Here is a 17,447-nt window from a genome sequence, read left to right on the forward strand (position 1 = left end):
GTCAGGCCCTCGTCACTTACAGCATGGCATCTGTCACTCACGCTTTGACAAGGCGAGACAAAAGGGAACCCTGGTGCTCTCCCCTGCCCCTCTGTGTAAACTCATTCACAAACTTTCATGCCTCTTATTTGCCGGGCTAAAGGTTAAATTGCTAAGCCCTCCTCCCTCCCTTCTTTCACTCTCACTCGCTACCCTCTGCTGTAAAGCTGTCGTTGTGGGCCTGTATTTACATGGATTAAGGTCTTTTCACAGGGAAAAAAAAGAGGTAGTTTGCTGTAAAGCCCCATACAGACTCTGGCTTGCTCGCCAGAGTGGACACGGTTAGCCAGCTCCCATCAGCCTCCCTTCCCTGAGGACAATGTCCATACTGTACCTCTTAGGAATGGATCGAGGCACAGGGACATTGCCCAGCGATTCACATGCCACATTATAGCTCCGACATGGCCACTGAAGCAAATAAGCCAATCATAAGCTCAGATTCTCAAAGTTAACAAAAATGTACAACCCCATTGAATTTATTGTAATTCTGCAATATTCAAACCAATATGTTTGAATCGTACTTAGACTTAAAGTTAGGATTTGGGGGTTGGGTAATCTGATCCTAGATCTGTGGTTATGGACAATTTGCAGTTAAAAGTTAGGATTTGGGGTTTGGGTAATATTATTTTAGGTCTGTGGTTAGGGGTAAGTTCTACCCCCAGGCAGCCGTACAAGGGGTCCAAGCCTTGACAACGTCTCAGACGAGAACTAACAAACCGGCGAGGGTATGAAGATGGCAAAAAGCTTTCGATAAAAAGGGGGACAAGGAAGTGGGGGAGTGTGTAGGTAGGTGAACACATCATGGGATGAACCCATCAAAACAAGAGGAGAAGGGTCGCTCTTGCTTTCAAGGGTGTAGAGCAAATCCAACTCCTGTCTATGGCGCTTCCGCACCAGCCTGCCTGGCATGGCTTTACTCTCGTTCTCTTGGCTTCCTTTTTCTGCTCAATAAATAAAGAAATAAAGCAAATAAACACAATCTTCCAGCTGAAGGAGCCGGGAGCTCTGGGGGGGGGTCGTTTGTTTCATAAATAGCCAGCTTCCGCGGTCAGGGCATGGGCTAAACGTGAGTGACAAGAGGAAAGCAAATGGGCCTAAATCATGCAGAACACATTGATTGTCAGCTGTAGGGGCCATGTGCCACGCAAGGTCACTACCGCTCACGATCTGTTTGATAGCATCGGCGCAAATTGGACAAATTGGGATGCAGTGTGGGCGCAGACTGTTGACCTAGCAGAGTAGAGATATAGACACATACATACAGAGTTCTGGGAAAAACAACAGGGCAACAAGGCCTGAACAACGGATGTATCTACTTGGGCTTCTAGGCCTTGTGATAGATTCAAATGCAGCAAGCTGTAACAGACGCATTAGCTAATAGGCCTACAGTGACAAGCCTATTGTTTGTGACCCATATTTAGACGTAGACCGGCACACACACAGACTTCATGCTGGCTAACACACAAAGCCACAAAGATCAATATATCCTACACAAACAAACATACACACTTGGCATGTGCACACACACACAAACAAACAAAAGCACCACCACTCCCCCCTAACACACGTCTGGGTTTCACAGCGGCCTCTGTGGTGTGCGGCTTCTTCTGAAGAGTACTGCCGCCAGAGAAACACTTAATTAGCGTGGGCTCCTCGTCCGCAGGGCACCATGTCTCCGAGCGGCGGTTCAGCCATTTCCCGCAGGAGGTCAGGGGTCAGCCGGAGAGAGAACTCTCTGAGGCGAGCTCTGGAACGCCGCTGTCACACATCATAACGCTTCCGAAGCAAACCTGCAGACACGGCGCCCCCGAAAAATAGCACGTTAACAACTGCTAGTGGGTAAACATCTCAAACGACTACTTTTTTTCACCTTTCGAGACTTCGACAGCCTATTTTTTTTCCTCCCTGCCAGTGTTTCTGCCAATGTTTATTTTGGACTGCGGTGGGGTCATGTAGCTAAAACTATCTGGATATTGCAGGTGAAACTACAATAAGGACTCATGGGCTTGTCCAGACACAATACCTATACCTTGGCAATATGGCCAACACTTCAAAAGCCTTTCAGGGGTCAAGGTGGAGATAATACCATATCTACCAATCCTTTCTGATCTACACATAATGCCTAGGGGCCAGAGAATGTGAGTGGAGCTGAGTGAGGAGTGGAGCTGGAGCGGAGTGAGGAGCGGAGCTGGAGCGGAGTGAGGAGCGGAGCGGAGTAAGGAGCGGAGCTGGAGCGGAGTGAGGAGCGGAGTGAGGAGCGGAGCTGGAGCGGAGCTGGAGCAGAGTGAGGAGCGGAGTGAGGAGCGCAGCTGGAGCGGAGTGAGGAGCGGAGCTGGAGCGGAGTGAGGAGCGGAGTGAGGAGCAGAGTGAGGAGCGGAGTGAGGAGCGCAGCTGGAGCGGAGTGAGGAGTGGAGCTGGAGCGGAGTGAGGAGCGGAGTGAGGAGCAGAGTGAGGAGCGGAGTGAGGAGCGCAGTGAGGAGCGGAGCGAGGAGCGGAGTGAGGAGCGGAGTGAGGAGCGCAGCTGGAGCGGAGTGAGGAGTGGAGCTGGAGCGGAGTGAGGAGCGGAGTGAGGAGCGCAGCTGGAGCGGAGTGAGGAGCGGAGCTGGAGCGGAGTGAGGAGCGGAGTGAGGAGCGGAGTGAGGAGCGGAACTGGAGCGGAGTGAGGAGCGGAGTGAGGAGCAGAGTGAGGAGCAGAGTGAGGAGCAGAGTGAGGAGCGGAGCTGGAGCGGAGTGAGGAGCGGAGGTGGAGCGGAGCTGGAGCGGAGTGAGGAGCGGAGTGAGGAGCGGAGTGAGGAGCGGAGTGAGGAGCGGAGTGAGGACCTTTATTTAATCTTTATTTAACTAGGCAAGTCAGTTAAGAACACATTCTCGTTTTCAATGACGGCCTAGGATCAGTGGGTTAACTGCCTTGTTCAGGGACAGTATGACAGATATTCACCTTGTCGGTGGTGCGTATCGTTGCTCCAATGTGTACCTAACCATGAACATCAATGCCTTTCTTAAAATCAACACACAGAAGTATATATTTTTAAACCTGCATATTTAGCTAAAATAAATCCAGGTTAGCAGGCAATATTAACCAGGTAAAATTGTGTCACTTCTCTTACAAGCGGAGTCCGTGTATATGCAACAGTTTGGACCTGCCTAATTTGCCAGAATTTTACGTAATTATGACATAACATTGAAGGTTGTGCAATGTAACAGGAATATTGTGCGTTGTGCGTCAAGCATTGCGCTGTTTATGACTTCATGCCCATCAACTCCCGAGATTAGGCTGGTGTAACCGAAGTGAAATGACTAGCTAGTTAGTGGGGTGCGCGTAATAGCGTTTCAAACGTCACTCGCTCTGAGTAGTTGTTCCCTTTGCTCTGCATGGGCAACGCTGCTTCGAGGGTGGCTGTTGTCAATGTGTTCCTGGTTCGAGCCCAGGTAGGAGCGAGGTAGGAGCGAGGAGAGGGACGGAAGCTATACTGTTACACTGACAATACTAAAGTGCCTATAAGAACATCAAAGGTATATGAAATACAAATCGTATAGAGAAAAATAGTCCTATAATTCCTATAATAACTACAACCTAAAACTTCTTACCTGCGAATATTGAAGACTCATGTGTTCTCATGTTCTGAGCAAGGAACTTAACTTTAGCTTTCTTACATGGCACATATTGCACTTTTACTTTATTCTCCAACACTTTGTTTTTGCATTATTTAAACAAAATTGAACATGTTTCATTGTTTATTTGAGGCTAAATTGATTTTATTGATGTATTATATTAAGTTAAAGTAAGTGTTCATTCAGTATTGTTGTAATTGTCATTATTACAAATAAACTTTTTTTTTTTTTTTAATTTATTTATTTATTTTTATTTTTTTTAAATCGGCAGATTAATCGTTATTGGCTTTTTTTGGTCCTCCAATAATCGGTATCGGCGTTGAAAAATCATAATTGGTCGATCTCTAGTTGGAACATTGTTGCAGGGACTTGCTTCCATACGGCCAAGAGAATTAGTGAGCTCGGGCAATGATGTTGGGTGATTAGGCCTGGCTCGCAGTTGGCGTTTCAATTCATCCAAAAGATGTTTGATGGGGTTGAGGTCGGGGCTCTGTGCAGGCCAGTCAAGCTCTTCCACACCAATCTCGACAAACATTTCTGTATGGGACCTTGCTTTGTGAATGGGGGCATTGTCATGCTGAAACAGGAAAGGGCCTTCCCCAAACTGTTGCCACAAAGTTGGAAGTACAGAATCATCTAGAATGACATTGTATGCTGTAGCGTTAAGATTTCCCTTCACTGGAACTAAGGGACCTAGCTCAAACCATAAAAAACAGCCCCAGACCATTATTCCTCCTCCACCAAGCTGTACAGTTGGCCCTATGCATTGAGGCAGGTAGCGTTCTCCTGGCATATGTCAAAGACAGATTTGTCCGTCGGACTGCCAGATGTTGAAGCGTGATTCATCAGTCCAGAGAACACTTTTCCAGTGCTCCAATGGCAGTGAGCTTTACACCACTCCAGCCGACACTTGGCATTGCGCATAGTGATCTTAGGCTTTCGTACGGCTGCACGGCCATGTAAACCAATTTCCTGAAGCTCCCGACGAACACTTCTTGTGCGGACGTTGCTTCCAGTTCTTGTGGTGACACACTTCAGCACTCAGCGGTCGTGTTCTGTGAGCTTTCGTGGTCTACCACTTTGTGGCTGAGCCGTTGTTGCTCCTAGACGTTTCCTCCTCACAATAACAGCACTTATAGTTGATCGGGGCAGCTCTAACAGGGCAGAAATTTGACGAATTGACCTGTTGGAAAGGTGTCATCCTATGACTATGCTAATAATATTGCCTAAATGACACATTTTTGTTCCTTCTGTCTGGCTCCTGACCTATTTAGAGTGTTTATATGCGGTTTGAAATGATGTGTGCTAGAGGTTGGTTCTGGACAGGGCTAGAGGTTGGTTCTGGACAGGGCTAGAGGTTGGTTCTGGACAGGGATAAAGGTTGGTTCTGGACAGGGCTAGAGGTTGGTTCTAGACAGGGCTAGAGGTTGGTTCTGAACAGGGTTAGAGGTTCTATATCTGCACACCTGATACAGTATAGAAGACGAGTGAATAGGCATGATAATATTAACTACCTGGAATGGATACTTGGAAAGAAGAGATAACCCGAGAGCAATTCCACAGTAACAGAATGACGCCGAGACTTTGAAAGTATGCCAAACAAAAACCACTGATTACCAAGTTAAACAAACCATAAAACTGTATGCACAAGGACTACTTTTAAAAATTTCCACTGAACATTTTACGAAAAACACATTTACTGGAAGAACAGGGCAGATGTAAAGTTTGGTAACAGAATGACGGTAAAATCTCCCTCCATTTTTTTATGTGAACATGTCTTCCAAAAACTTAAATATCTACTCTGAATTAACATTAAAGAAAGAATGGGGTGTCAGCTATGATACTATTTTGGTTATTGAACTACAGCAAGTGAAGTGGATTAACACCCAGTAACAGAATGATCTAAACAGAATTACATCAGTTTTCCCTGATCTGTACTATATACAAATGCAGAATTATGAATGTCATTCTCTTCATGGTGATGTATCCTGAATAGGTAGAAAAATGTAATATTCTATTTTTGCATGTTTGGGTATTATTCTACACACTGGCTATTATTCTAATGAGCTCCGCCCCCAAACAAGACCAAATTTCACAAGATTGAACATCCGAATACAGCTTAGTAGAACCCAGCCGAGTACAGTAATAGATAATAATAAGATGTATTACAGTCACATACAGTTGAAGTCGGAAGTTTACATACACCTTAGCCAAATGTATTTAAACTTAGTTTTTCACAATTCCTGACATTTAATCCTAGTAAAAATCCCTGTTTTAAGTCCGTTAGGATCAGCACTGTATTTTAAGAATGTAAAATGTCAGAATAATAGTAGAGAGAATTATTTATTTCAGCTTTTATTTCTTTCATCACATTACCAGTGGGTCAGACGTTTACATACAATGGTAGCATTCCTCCTGACAGAGCTGGTGTAACTGAGTCAGGTTTGTAGGCCTCCTTGCTCGCACACACTTTTTCAGTTCTGCCCACAAATGTTCTAAAGGATTTAGGTCAGGGCTTTGTGATGGCCACTCGAATACCTTGACTTTGTTGTCCTTAGGCCATTTTGCCACAACTTTGGAAGTATGCTTGGGGTCATTGTCCATTTGGAAGACCCATTTGCGACCAAGCTTTAACTTCCTGACTGATGTCTTGAGATGTTGTTTCAATATATCCACATCATTTTCCTGCCTCTTGATGCCATCTATTTTGTGAAGTGCACCAGTCCCTCCTGCAGCAAAGCACCTGCACAACATGCAGGTGCTGCCACCCCCGTGCTTCACGGTTGGGATGGTGTTCTTCGGCTTGCAAGCCTCCCCTTTCTCCTCCAAACATAACAATGGCCATTATGGCCAAACAGTTCTATTTTTGTTTCATCAGACCAGAGAGCATTTTTCCAAAAAGTACGATCTTTGTCCCCCATGTGCAGTTGCAAACCGTAGTCTGGCTTTTTTATGGCGGTTTTGTAGCACTGGTTTCTTCCTTGCTGAGCGGCCTTTCAGGTTATGTCGATATAGGACTAATTTTACTGCCAAAACTATAGTTTGTTAACAAGCAATTTGTGGAGTGGTTGAAAAACAAGTTTTAATGACTCCAACCTAAGTGTATGTAAACTTCCAATGGTTTTGCTGTGGCCTTTGCCTGCTTCCCACTTCTTGTCAGCTTTTTCAAATAAATAGTGTACACCGAGTGTACTAAACTTTAGGCACCCTTTCCTAATATTGAGTTTCACCCCCTTTTGCCCTCAGAACAGCCTCAATTCGTCAGGGCATGGACTCTACAAGGTGTCAAAGGGTTCCACAGGGATGCTGTCCCAAGTTGACTCCAACGCTTCCCACAGTTGTGTGTTTAACTGTACACCTGATAGGTGCCGTAAAATGTGTTGTTTTACAGGGTCAGCAATAGTAGTATGGCGTCCCTGGAGCAAATTAGGATTAAGTGCCTTGCTCAAAGGCACATAGACAGATTTTTTCACCTTGTTGGCTCGGGTATTCGCTTTAACTGCTGGGCTACCTGCCTCCCAGTACAGTACAGTACAGCATAGTTCAGTACAGTACAGCATAGTTCAGTACAGTATAGTTCAGTACAGTACAGTTCAGTACAGTACAGTCCAGCACAGCATAGTTCAGTACAGTACACCATAGTTCAGTACAGTACAGTACAGCACAGCATAGTTCAGTACAGTACAGCATAGTTCAGTACAGTACAGCATAGTTCAGTACTGTACAGCATAGTTCAGTACAGTACAGCACAGCATAGTACAGAACAGTACAGTACAGTACAGTACAGTACAGTACAGTACAGTACAGTACAGCACAGCATAGTTCAGTATAGTACAGTACAGCATAGTTCAGTACAGTACAGCATAGTTCAGTACAGTACAGTACAGCACAGCATAGTTCAGTACAGTACAGCATAGTTCAGTACAGTACAGCATAGTTCAGTACAGTACAGTACAGCACAGCATAGTTCAGTACAGTATAGTAAAGCACAGTACAATACAGTAAATGATGTGCTCTACTGTACTGTACTAAACTTTACATTGCAGTACTGTATTGTACTGACTTGTACTCTACTTTACTCTACTGTACTGTAATCTACTGTACTGTACTGTTCAAACTTGTGAAACAGACATCTATGATTTGTTCAGATTTGGACTGACCAAATTCCAACTACTTTTTAATATCCATGGATGTCGGTCGGTGCTCAGCGGGCTAGAGGGCTGGTTACACTAAATCGAAAGAGAGGGGGCTCATTGGCAGGTGTCAGTAAGAGCCGGAAGAGGTGACATTAACTGGAGAGAGAGTGAGGGGTTTTCACACTCTCGCTTTGACGACCAGTAAGATAAAGAAAACAGCTATGAGCTGAACATAACAGTATGGAAGAGAGGATTGTAGCAGGAGACCCTATGAGCTGAACATAACGGCATGGAAGAGAGGATTGTAGCAGGAGACCCTATGAGCTGAACATAACGGCATGGAAGAGAGGATTGTAGCAGGAGACCCTATGAGCTGAACATAACGGCATGGAAGAGAGGATTGTAGCAGGAGACCCTATGAGCTGAACATAACGGCATGGAAGAGAGGATTGTAGCAGGAGACCCTATGAGCTGAACATAACGGCATGGAAGAGAGGATTGTAGCAGGAGACCCTATGAGCTGAACATAACGGCATGGAAGAGAGGATTGTAGCAGGAGACCCTATGAGCTGAACATAACGGCATGGAAGAGAGGATTGTAGCAGGAGACCCTATGAGCTGAACATAACGGCATGGAAGAGAGGATTGTAGCAGGAGACCCTATGAGCTGAACATAACGGCATGGAAGAGAGGACTGTAGGGATGTGCATCCTTCCCTTTCAAGACGATTGAATACGTATCCAGCTAGATACATGGGCTCTGATAAGATAAAGGAACGATACGTTTTCGATTGAAACGGTTTGATTAGAGAAGGAATTCGGTGTGATTCGATGCACAAACATCCTTATTATTATTATTTAAGGGGGTAACATTTGGTGCATCAACACATTCATTTCCCATTTCTAAATGAAAACCTGCTACTGATGGACCTCATGACCTGGGCCTCTCTGAGCTGATGTACATTCATGTGTATTATGTATGTCTATTGTCCCCCCCCACCTCGGTTCTGGAACAACCATCACCCACTAATTAACTCGGCAGTTTTCCAGATGAAGGAAAGAGTTAGTAATGTATCAATATTTAATCCCCATCTCTAAATCAAATGGTTTTGACCATTTGGGAGTTTTTATTGACTTTCTTTGGACACGCAGTGATTCCTTGTTATAAAATGATCCAATTTAACCTGTATATCTAAAAATGACCATATACTGTACACTCATTGTTTTAAGCAGAACTATTGCTGATGGTGAACCTGAACAATCTAAATCAAATCTACAGTAAGCCAGTTCAGCAGGTAGCCTATACATCCAGATGAGAGTTGTCTCCGGTAACTTACTTTTATTATGGTAAAACAACATTTTCAACAGCGCACAGATAACAATAACCAAGCAAATTACATTGGTTGTCACTCAACTAATAAAGCCTAATATGCCCCAAGCCATTTTAGCATTAGAACGCTGAAGGTGCGGTGCAGATGTGCAAGACCAGGAACAGATCTTCTACCTCACGTTGGTCAGCGCGCGAGGGAGCACAGTGTGCAGTTTGACTCGGATACTGATATTCCCTGGGTTTGTTCGGCATACAAAATGACTTGTAGATCCATGGCTGTCAACACAGTTACATCATTGGTTCCACACTGAAGGAGAGGGCGCATCAGTTGTCACGAGAGACTAGGTGTTTTCAGAAGGTAGAAAGTAATATGAGCAAAACGTTTCAGTAAAGCGGCCATTTGTAATGTTTGAATGGATTTTCTGACTGATGCATGCGACATTTGGATCGGTTTGGGGTCCATGGACCGATGCAGTCATATATCTTAAACATTTCAATCAGGACCAATGCATATTGGTGAATGTTACATCCCTAGAGGACATGACCCAACTGTGGTTTGTGACTACTATCAATTCCTATTGCAGCCAATTCAGTTGCAGTCATTCTGCTACAGATTTTTATTTGTCGTTCTGTTACCGAATTAGTAACAGAATGACACGTTTTAATCACTTAATAAATCATAAACCACATTTATATCAGTAAAAACACTATAAGTAATTGGTAGGTCTACCTTCACTTGTTACTTCTGTGAACTGTCATTATCCTCCCTCCTCATGAGGTAGAGAAATGAGAAAATATCCTAATGGTGCAATATGCAGAAATCCCTCTGCCATTTCAGAGTGGCAAAAATGTGAATAGTTTGCCAAATTTTCAGTTGAAGTCACAAAACAAGCAGGTATATAGAATCACTGTACCATCTAAACCACTGTAAGATATATGTTAAATTACCAAAAATATTGTATTTCGGGCTGCCAGTTGAGGACTTGTGAGGCGTCTGTTTCTCAAACTAGACACTCTAATGTACTTGCCCTCTTGCTCAGTTGTGCACCGGGGCCTCCCACTCCTCTTTCTATTCTGGTTAGAAACAGTTTGTGCTGATCTGTGAAGGGAGTAGTACACAGCGTTGTAAGAGATCTTCAGTTTCTTGGCAATTTCTCGTATGGAATTACCTTCATTTCTCAGAACAAGAATAGACTGACGAGTTCTGGCCATTTTGAGCCTGTAATCGAACCCACAAATGCTGATGCTCCACATACTCAACTAGTCTAAAGAAGGCTAGTTTAATTGCTTCTTTAATCAGAACAACAGTTTTCAGCTGTGTTAACATAATTGCAAACGGGTTTTCTAATGATCAAATAGCTTTTTAAAATTATAAACTTGGATTAGCTAACACAACGTGCCATTGGAACACAGGAGTGATGGTTGCTGATAATGGGCCTCTGTATGCCTATGTAGATATTCCATTAAAAATCAGCCGTTTCCAGCTACAATAGTAATTGACAACATAACAATGTCTACATTGTATTTCTGATTAATTTGATGTTATTTTATTGGACAAAAAAAAATTGCTTTTCTTTCAAAAACAAGGAAATGTCTAAGTGACTCCAAACTTTTGAATGGCATTGTACATACTAGCATGCCCAATGCATTAGAACAGGCAATACACTGGGCATGCAATCTACGAGGTTTGCTGGTGTAGATATTGGAACCAAGCCTTATTAGTCTCTTGAGCAAACATGACCCCCGTCCCCTATAAGTGAATGGGAATAAAGCAGGCCCATGTAGCGGGCGGCAGCAGCCAATTGACATGTAAATGCTGCCTCCTTTCGCCATGACTCTGATTAACTCTCCCTCAGTTAATAGTTTCCCTGTTAACAAAGAGGACTCCCCTCTCTTGAGGGACAGAGAATGTAGAAAGAAAGAAAGAAAGAAAGAAAGAAAGAAAGAAAGAAAGAAAGAAAGAAAGAAAGAAAGAAAGAAAGAAAGAAAGAAAGAAAGAGAGAAAGAAAGAAAGAAAGAAAGAGAGAAAGAGAGAAAGAAAGAAAGAGAGAAAGAAAGAAAGAGAGAAAGAAAGAAAGAAAGAAAGAGAGAAAGAGAGAAAGAAAGAAAGAGAGAAAGAAAGAAAGAAAGAAAGAAAGAAAGAAAGAAAGAAAGAAAGAAAGAAAGAAAGAAAGAAAGAAAGAAAGAAAGAAAGAAAGAAAGAAAGAAAGAAAGAAAGAAAGAAAGAAAGAAAGAAAGAAAGAAAGAAAGAAAGAAAGAAAGAAAGAAAGAAAGAAAGAAAGAAAGAAAGAAAGAGAAAAAGAAAGAGAGAAAGAAAGAGAGAAATAGAGGGAGTGAACGAATTCTGATAAACTCAAAAATATATACTGGGTGAAATACCAGTGTGCCATCACAGCAGCAAGATTTATAACCTGTTGCCACAAGAAAAGGTCAACCAGTGAAGAACAAACACCATTCTAAATACAACCCATAGGTGTTTACTCATTTTCCCTTTTGCACATCGTTACAACACTATATATATACATAATATGACATTTGAAATGTTTTTATTGTTCTGAAACTTCTGTGTAATGTTTACCGTTAATTTTTGTTGTTTATTTCACTTTTGTATATTATCTACCTCACTTGCTTTGGCAATGTTAACACATGTTTCCCATGCCAATAAAGCCCCTTGAATTGAATTGAATGGAGAAAGAAAGAAAGAAAGAAAGAAAGAAAGAAAGAAAGAAAGAAAGAAAGAAAGAAAGAAAGAAAGAAAGAAAGAAAGAAAGAAAGAAAGAAAGAAAGAAAGAAAGAAAGAAAGAAAGAAAGAAAGAAAGGAGACAAAGCCAGAGAGAGGAAGAAAGAGCAGAGATAGAGAGACAGAGCCAGAGAGAGAGCCAGAGAGAGCCAGGGAGAGCCAGGGAGAGAGACAGAGAGAGAGACAGAGAGAGAGACAGACAGAGCCAGAGAGAGAGAGAGTGAGAGAGAGACAGAGCCAGAGAGAGAGCCAGAGAGAGCGCCAGAGAGAGAGCCAGAGAGAGAGCCAGAGAGAGAGAGACAGACAGACAGAAAGAGAGAGACATGAAATGTCTTTATTTTTGGGGAATGTTTGTAAGTGTAATGTTTACTGCAAATGTTTTGTTTATTTCACGAAGTGTTTATAATTTATTTCACTTGCTTTGGCAATGTAAACATGTTTAACATGCCAATAAAGCCCTTAAATTGAATTGAGAGCGAGAGAATGTAGAAAGAAAGTGAAATAGAGAGACAGACAGAGAGTGAGAGAATGAAGAGAGAACGAGAAAGAGAGAGAGAAAGAAATAGCAGAGTCAAAAGAGTACAGGAAGTGTTTTTGTATGTGGTTTGAGGTTTGACAAGAATAGGGGAATTGTCATTGTACTGTAGCAACAGTAGAGTAAGGTATTAAGAAAGTCTATCTTACTAGCGTAAATCCCTAACATCCTTAATAGTCTACATTAGGCTGCTTTGCTAGCATCATTGCAATCAATGCAAAAATGCATGCTAATTAGCTCAAGTGTGTGTGATGGGAAGGAAGTATTAGTTACTTCCAGATCTTGTGGCTTGAGGAGGCCTGATTACAACATGGTGGTCTAGCCCAGATCAGAACATTCTTACAATATGATTACATAATTCAGTATTTACACCTCTCTCTTTCACACTGACACACAGAAATGCAGTCGCAAAGACAATCAATGCACTCACACACCTGCACCATTTCCCACAAGCAAATACATGAACAAACACTCACTAATCTCTCTCTCTCTCTCTCTCACACACACACCTCTCTCTCTCACTCACACACCCCTCTCTCTCACTCACACACCCCTCACTCACACACACACACACACACACACACACACACATCTCTCAGTCACACACACCTCACTCACTCACACACATCTCTCACTCACCACTCACACACACACACACACACACACACACACACAGACACCTACCTCTCAAGTCACACACACACCTACCTCTCAGTCACGCACACACTTGAACACCCACTACATCCACCAACCCACAAAAACACAAAGACTATACATCCAATACACTCACAAAAAACACACACATACATCATCAATTACCTCGTACCCCTGCATATAGACTCGGTACTGGTACCCTGTGTATATAGCCAAATTATCGTTACTCACAGTATGATCTATTAGAATTAAGTGTTTTACTTTGCTATTATTCCTCTATTTTCTTTCTCTCTGCATTGTTGGGAAGGGCCCGTGAATAAGCATTTCACTGTTAGTCCTCTCCTGTTGTTTACGAAGCATGTGAAACATAAAATTTGATTTGATTTGATTTGATAGGCTAGTCTGAAATTGACAACTGTGTCAAATAATTTCTTCAGCCATGTCACCTGCACCACGTGCCCGCCACTGTCTGATACACGATGAAGTTATGCAGAGAGAGTCTTCTGAACCCATGTTCACTTTCACTTTGAGCAGCATCTGAAAAAAAATATCTGTCCTCAAGGATACTTTTGGTCTTTGAATCACCTCATTTTTGCTGACGTGTAATCTATGGGGTCAAAGACAGACCACACCCACAATGTTGTCTTGACAGCACTTTTTTAAAAGGCTGCCCTATTCCAAAGGGAGAATCGACTGTAAGACCATCCATCATATTACTGTGGTCAGTGGGCGAACTGGCTCCCCTGACAGAGGGTTCCCGAGGATGGGACTCAGATCTGACCTTTGCCCAGCAGGGCCTTTATGAGTTATACACTTCTATGTCATACTGTACTGTACTGTGTGTGTGTGTGTGTGTGTGTGTGTGTGTGTGTGTGTGTGTGTGTGTGTGTGTGTGTGTGTGTGTGGTTTAATAGGGTTAGGTTTAGGGTTAAGGTATGTGTATGTTATAAAGACATGTGTGTAGTATTCAACAAGGATTCCTATAACGCCTTCATAAACTAAATGTAATTTAATGTCAACATACATGAGCACAGTGACACACAAACTAGCAGTTGTTGATATAAGCCTTCGTAAAATGCTTATGCATTCCTTATAAATGACTGTGATCGTTACACCGCGGCCATAGAAGGTGTGCTAACAACAAAAACACCCACCAACCCCATTCAACCTGACCGAGGAAGATGCTGCATTCATAATATCCAACAGGGGCTTCGACCATCAGTTGGATGTGCAAGGGTTAAAAGTCATTGTTTTGGGGCTTCGCGAGTGGCGCAGCGGTCTAAGGCACTGCATCGCAGAGTTGCAGCATCACGTCATCCTGGGGATCTATCCCGGGCTGCCGGGAGTCCCATAGGGCGGCGCACCTATTGGCCCAGCATTGCCCGGGATGGGGGAGGGTTTGGCCGGGGGGGCTTTACTTGGCTCATCGCACTCTAGCAACTCCTTGTGGAGGGCCGGGCACCTGCAGGCTGACTTCGGTTGTCAGTTGAACTGTGTTTCCTCTGACACATTGGGGTGGGGGGGGGGGAGACTTACCAGAGCCAGTGGTTCCAGGATGGGTCACCTCCAGGTACACCTCGAAAGTGGCCTCAGGGTTGTCCCTGAAATAGAGGGCAAAGGTCAGCCTCTAGTCAGCCACAGCAACCAGACCTAAATGCTCTTCAGTGACAAATGGTTGTTCAAAACTCTGACCTTCAATACGATTTGATAACATTTCAAAACAGCTACAGTCTGTGTGTGGGTGAAAGTATCAAATAGAAATCTTATCAAATGTCTGCTTAATAATGTAACAACCACAACCTCAATCTGAGTACACAGTCTGGTTGCATATATTGTATGATCAGTCAGCATTGTTTTGTTTTTTTACTTCCTCTAAATACTACAACGGTAAGGAAGTGACATTATAGACCTATTACCGTGAGCAACCCAGGTTATTACTTTCCTTCTCGCCCACCTTCCAACAGTAGCCATAACCCGAATAAATAGAAAACAGGTTAGGCATACTTATCATTCACGTTGCAACATTATATGGCTATAGGTAGGGTGTCCAATCAAAAATGCATATTTTGACCAATGGGTAATGTAATATGTTAATTGTGTAGATAGTCCTCTAAGAAAATCAATGGTCCAAACCTCAAATCTGGAAAATAGCATGGCGTCAGCTAGGCTGGATGATGGGTGAGAATTAAAGCTACCTGACAGGCTCACCATTGAACTCGTTATCTTTCTTCTCCAATCCGGAAGAAGTAAAACAATATAGCGGTAAGATAGATATCGATTTTGAGACATGACATGTAGAATTTTCATATTTTAGTATGCGCTGGACATATGAATGCGAAGTTCCTTTTCTTTTTCAAAGACTTCTCACAAAAACAAGCATATCTCTGTGAAATGTCAACAGTGCACTGAGCATACCACAAGCTTTTTATTTTCAAAGCCTTTTACATTTAATTCAGCTCGTGTCATGCTGCTTTTGCTATTTGCAACCCATGGAAACAACTTGAAAGACAATGACCAAAAAATGTAAAATCCTCAAAAGTTCTGGTGAGAAAGCTGCACCGCTCTGTCCACAGACCTTGTGCTCATTATCGAATGTATTAGGTTACAAAATCCACTTTTTTATATATAATGTTAATGATACGTTAGAGAAAAACCCTACTGATCGATTCAGAACACAAAGCATCAGATTTATCCTGCTAAAATGTATTTTATAACATAAGGAATTGAAATGTCATCAACAAAGGGCATTTTCGCCCACTCTGGGCAAAGTGGGTGGGTACACTAACACAGGATACAATGGTGTCACTTTTACAGGGAACTATCTTCCACAGTGAAGGAAGAAGGGTAAGGGAAGTGTTTTGTTGGACACTTGCCATTTAAATGGAAAATATAGTACAGTAGGCCTATAGGGCAAAATAGCCTAAGATTAAGTGTACTTTCAGTAATATAATACTTCACAAAGGCCATAAAACTACCACTGTAACATGGTGTTCTAATAAGAGGCAAAGTAACTTTGGTTATCTGAAATAAAAACAAGATCATGCCTTTTGGGGTTTAACACAAGACACTGATATCATTGACAGAAATAAGGGCATCTGTTGTAACATGACAGTTATTGTTTTACTGCCATTGGATGAGTTTGGTGCAGACCTAGGCTACTGTAAGTCAACGGACAGGTCATTGAGTAGCCTATTCATACTGCATCAGAAAAGCCCATATAATTAACTTTACACGTCACCTGCATAGTTGCCACACATAGGCTAGGCTACTGTAGCCTATTGTACCGGAAGCACAATGTAAAGTTACCCTTGTCCATTTCAGTGATACATGACAAGCAATACAGTGTAGCAATTGTAGCTGGCACCATTTTAATGACGGGCGGAAAGGCTAGACTGTATAACATTGTATCAATACGCCAAAACATCGGTTCATTCCGCAATGGGCATGTTCCAATACATTGAACTCATTCCATCCACAGAACATATGTCCTGTAGGCATGGATATGGTGTAAAACTGGTTACATAAATAGACCAACCCTGTCTGCCTCAAATGTTTACATTCCCTTCCATACATTGTCGAGAGCTAGACAGCGGGGCATATTGAGAAAACAGAGATGTATGCATATCCATAGTTGAGTTCTCTGCATACAGTATGTGTGGCATACTCTCATTGATGAGCAAATATTACTATTTTTCACTAAATGCTGAATGTTCCGGTAAACAAGTCGTTCAGTCTGTCGCAACAAGTCCGGGCCTTGCACTGCCTCTCTCCCTCCCTCTTAACTCGCGCAAACAATGTATCCTATTAGCATTTGGGAAACAAGGGAAAGGAAAAAAGAAACTGCTCTTACTTGATACGGGACCCCATTTTTATGTCTCACAGTGTCCAAGTCTAGTGTCGTTTATATGGGGCGTTGATCCGTTTTTCGAGGGCTATTTTTCTGATAGCCCGTCAGAACGTCCTGGGTATCGCCATGGTCTCCTCGAGCGGATCACGCTACCACCGCACATTGAACCGTGGGACTTGTAGTCCCGTAGGAGCAAAACATGTATGCATCTGCAACCTCTCGCTGCCTCCCTATGAACTACATGTACCACAAAGCCAATCTTCGGCTACGTTTCAGTCGCATGATGCAGACGAAAGGAGCCGTTTAATTTACCACAGTAGAATGAAACAGTGATTACCTAACAAAAGTGCTTGACAATGCACTATCCAATTTTGTTCTGTTCACACATACTGTTTTTCTCAGTATGATGAACTCTACATTCTAAGAATGCTCTGTCCATTGACGCACGGGACAAAATGTGCCGGTTGGTTCATTGTGCAATGTCATCCCTTTATCATTGCCAGCAAGTCCAGAGCATACATGCTGCAGTTCGAGTTTCCGTTGTGCTCCCACTCA

The 17,447-nt window shown here is 42.9% G+C and overlaps 1 protein-coding gene across 5 annotated transcripts in view; it reads right to left on the reverse strand.

Moving 5' to 3' along the window:
* Window positions 1–17,052, reverse strand: part of dennd1a (DENN/MADD domain containing 1A) — a 158,624-nt gene extending 141,572 nt beyond the window's left edge. For 3 of the 5 annotated variants that reach the window (XM_042302629.1, XM_042302630.1, XM_042302628.1), the window contains exons 1-2: window positions 16,896–17,052; window positions 14,582–14,646 (exon numbers count right to left, since the gene is read on the reverse strand). In XM_042302629.1, the coding sequence (XP_042158563.1) occupies window positions 14,582–14,646; window positions 16,896–16,912 (82 nt within the window). In that variant the 5' untranslated portion in view covers window positions 16,913–17,052. The remainder of the gene's footprint in view (window positions 1–14,581; window positions 14,647–16,895) is intronic. The other 2 variants (XM_024381591.2, XM_024381589.2) reach the window with 1 other exon arrangement.
* Between the last annotated feature and the right edge of the window lie 395 nt (window positions 17,053–17,447).

The sequence above is a fragment of the Oncorhynchus tshawytscha genome, linkage group LG20 (genome assembly GCF_018296145.1).
Source record: "Oncorhynchus tshawytscha isolate Ot180627B linkage group LG20, Otsh_v2.0, whole genome shotgun sequence".
NCBI classification, from domain to species: Eukaryota; Metazoa; Chordata; class Actinopteri; order Salmoniformes; family Salmonidae; genus Oncorhynchus; species Oncorhynchus tshawytscha.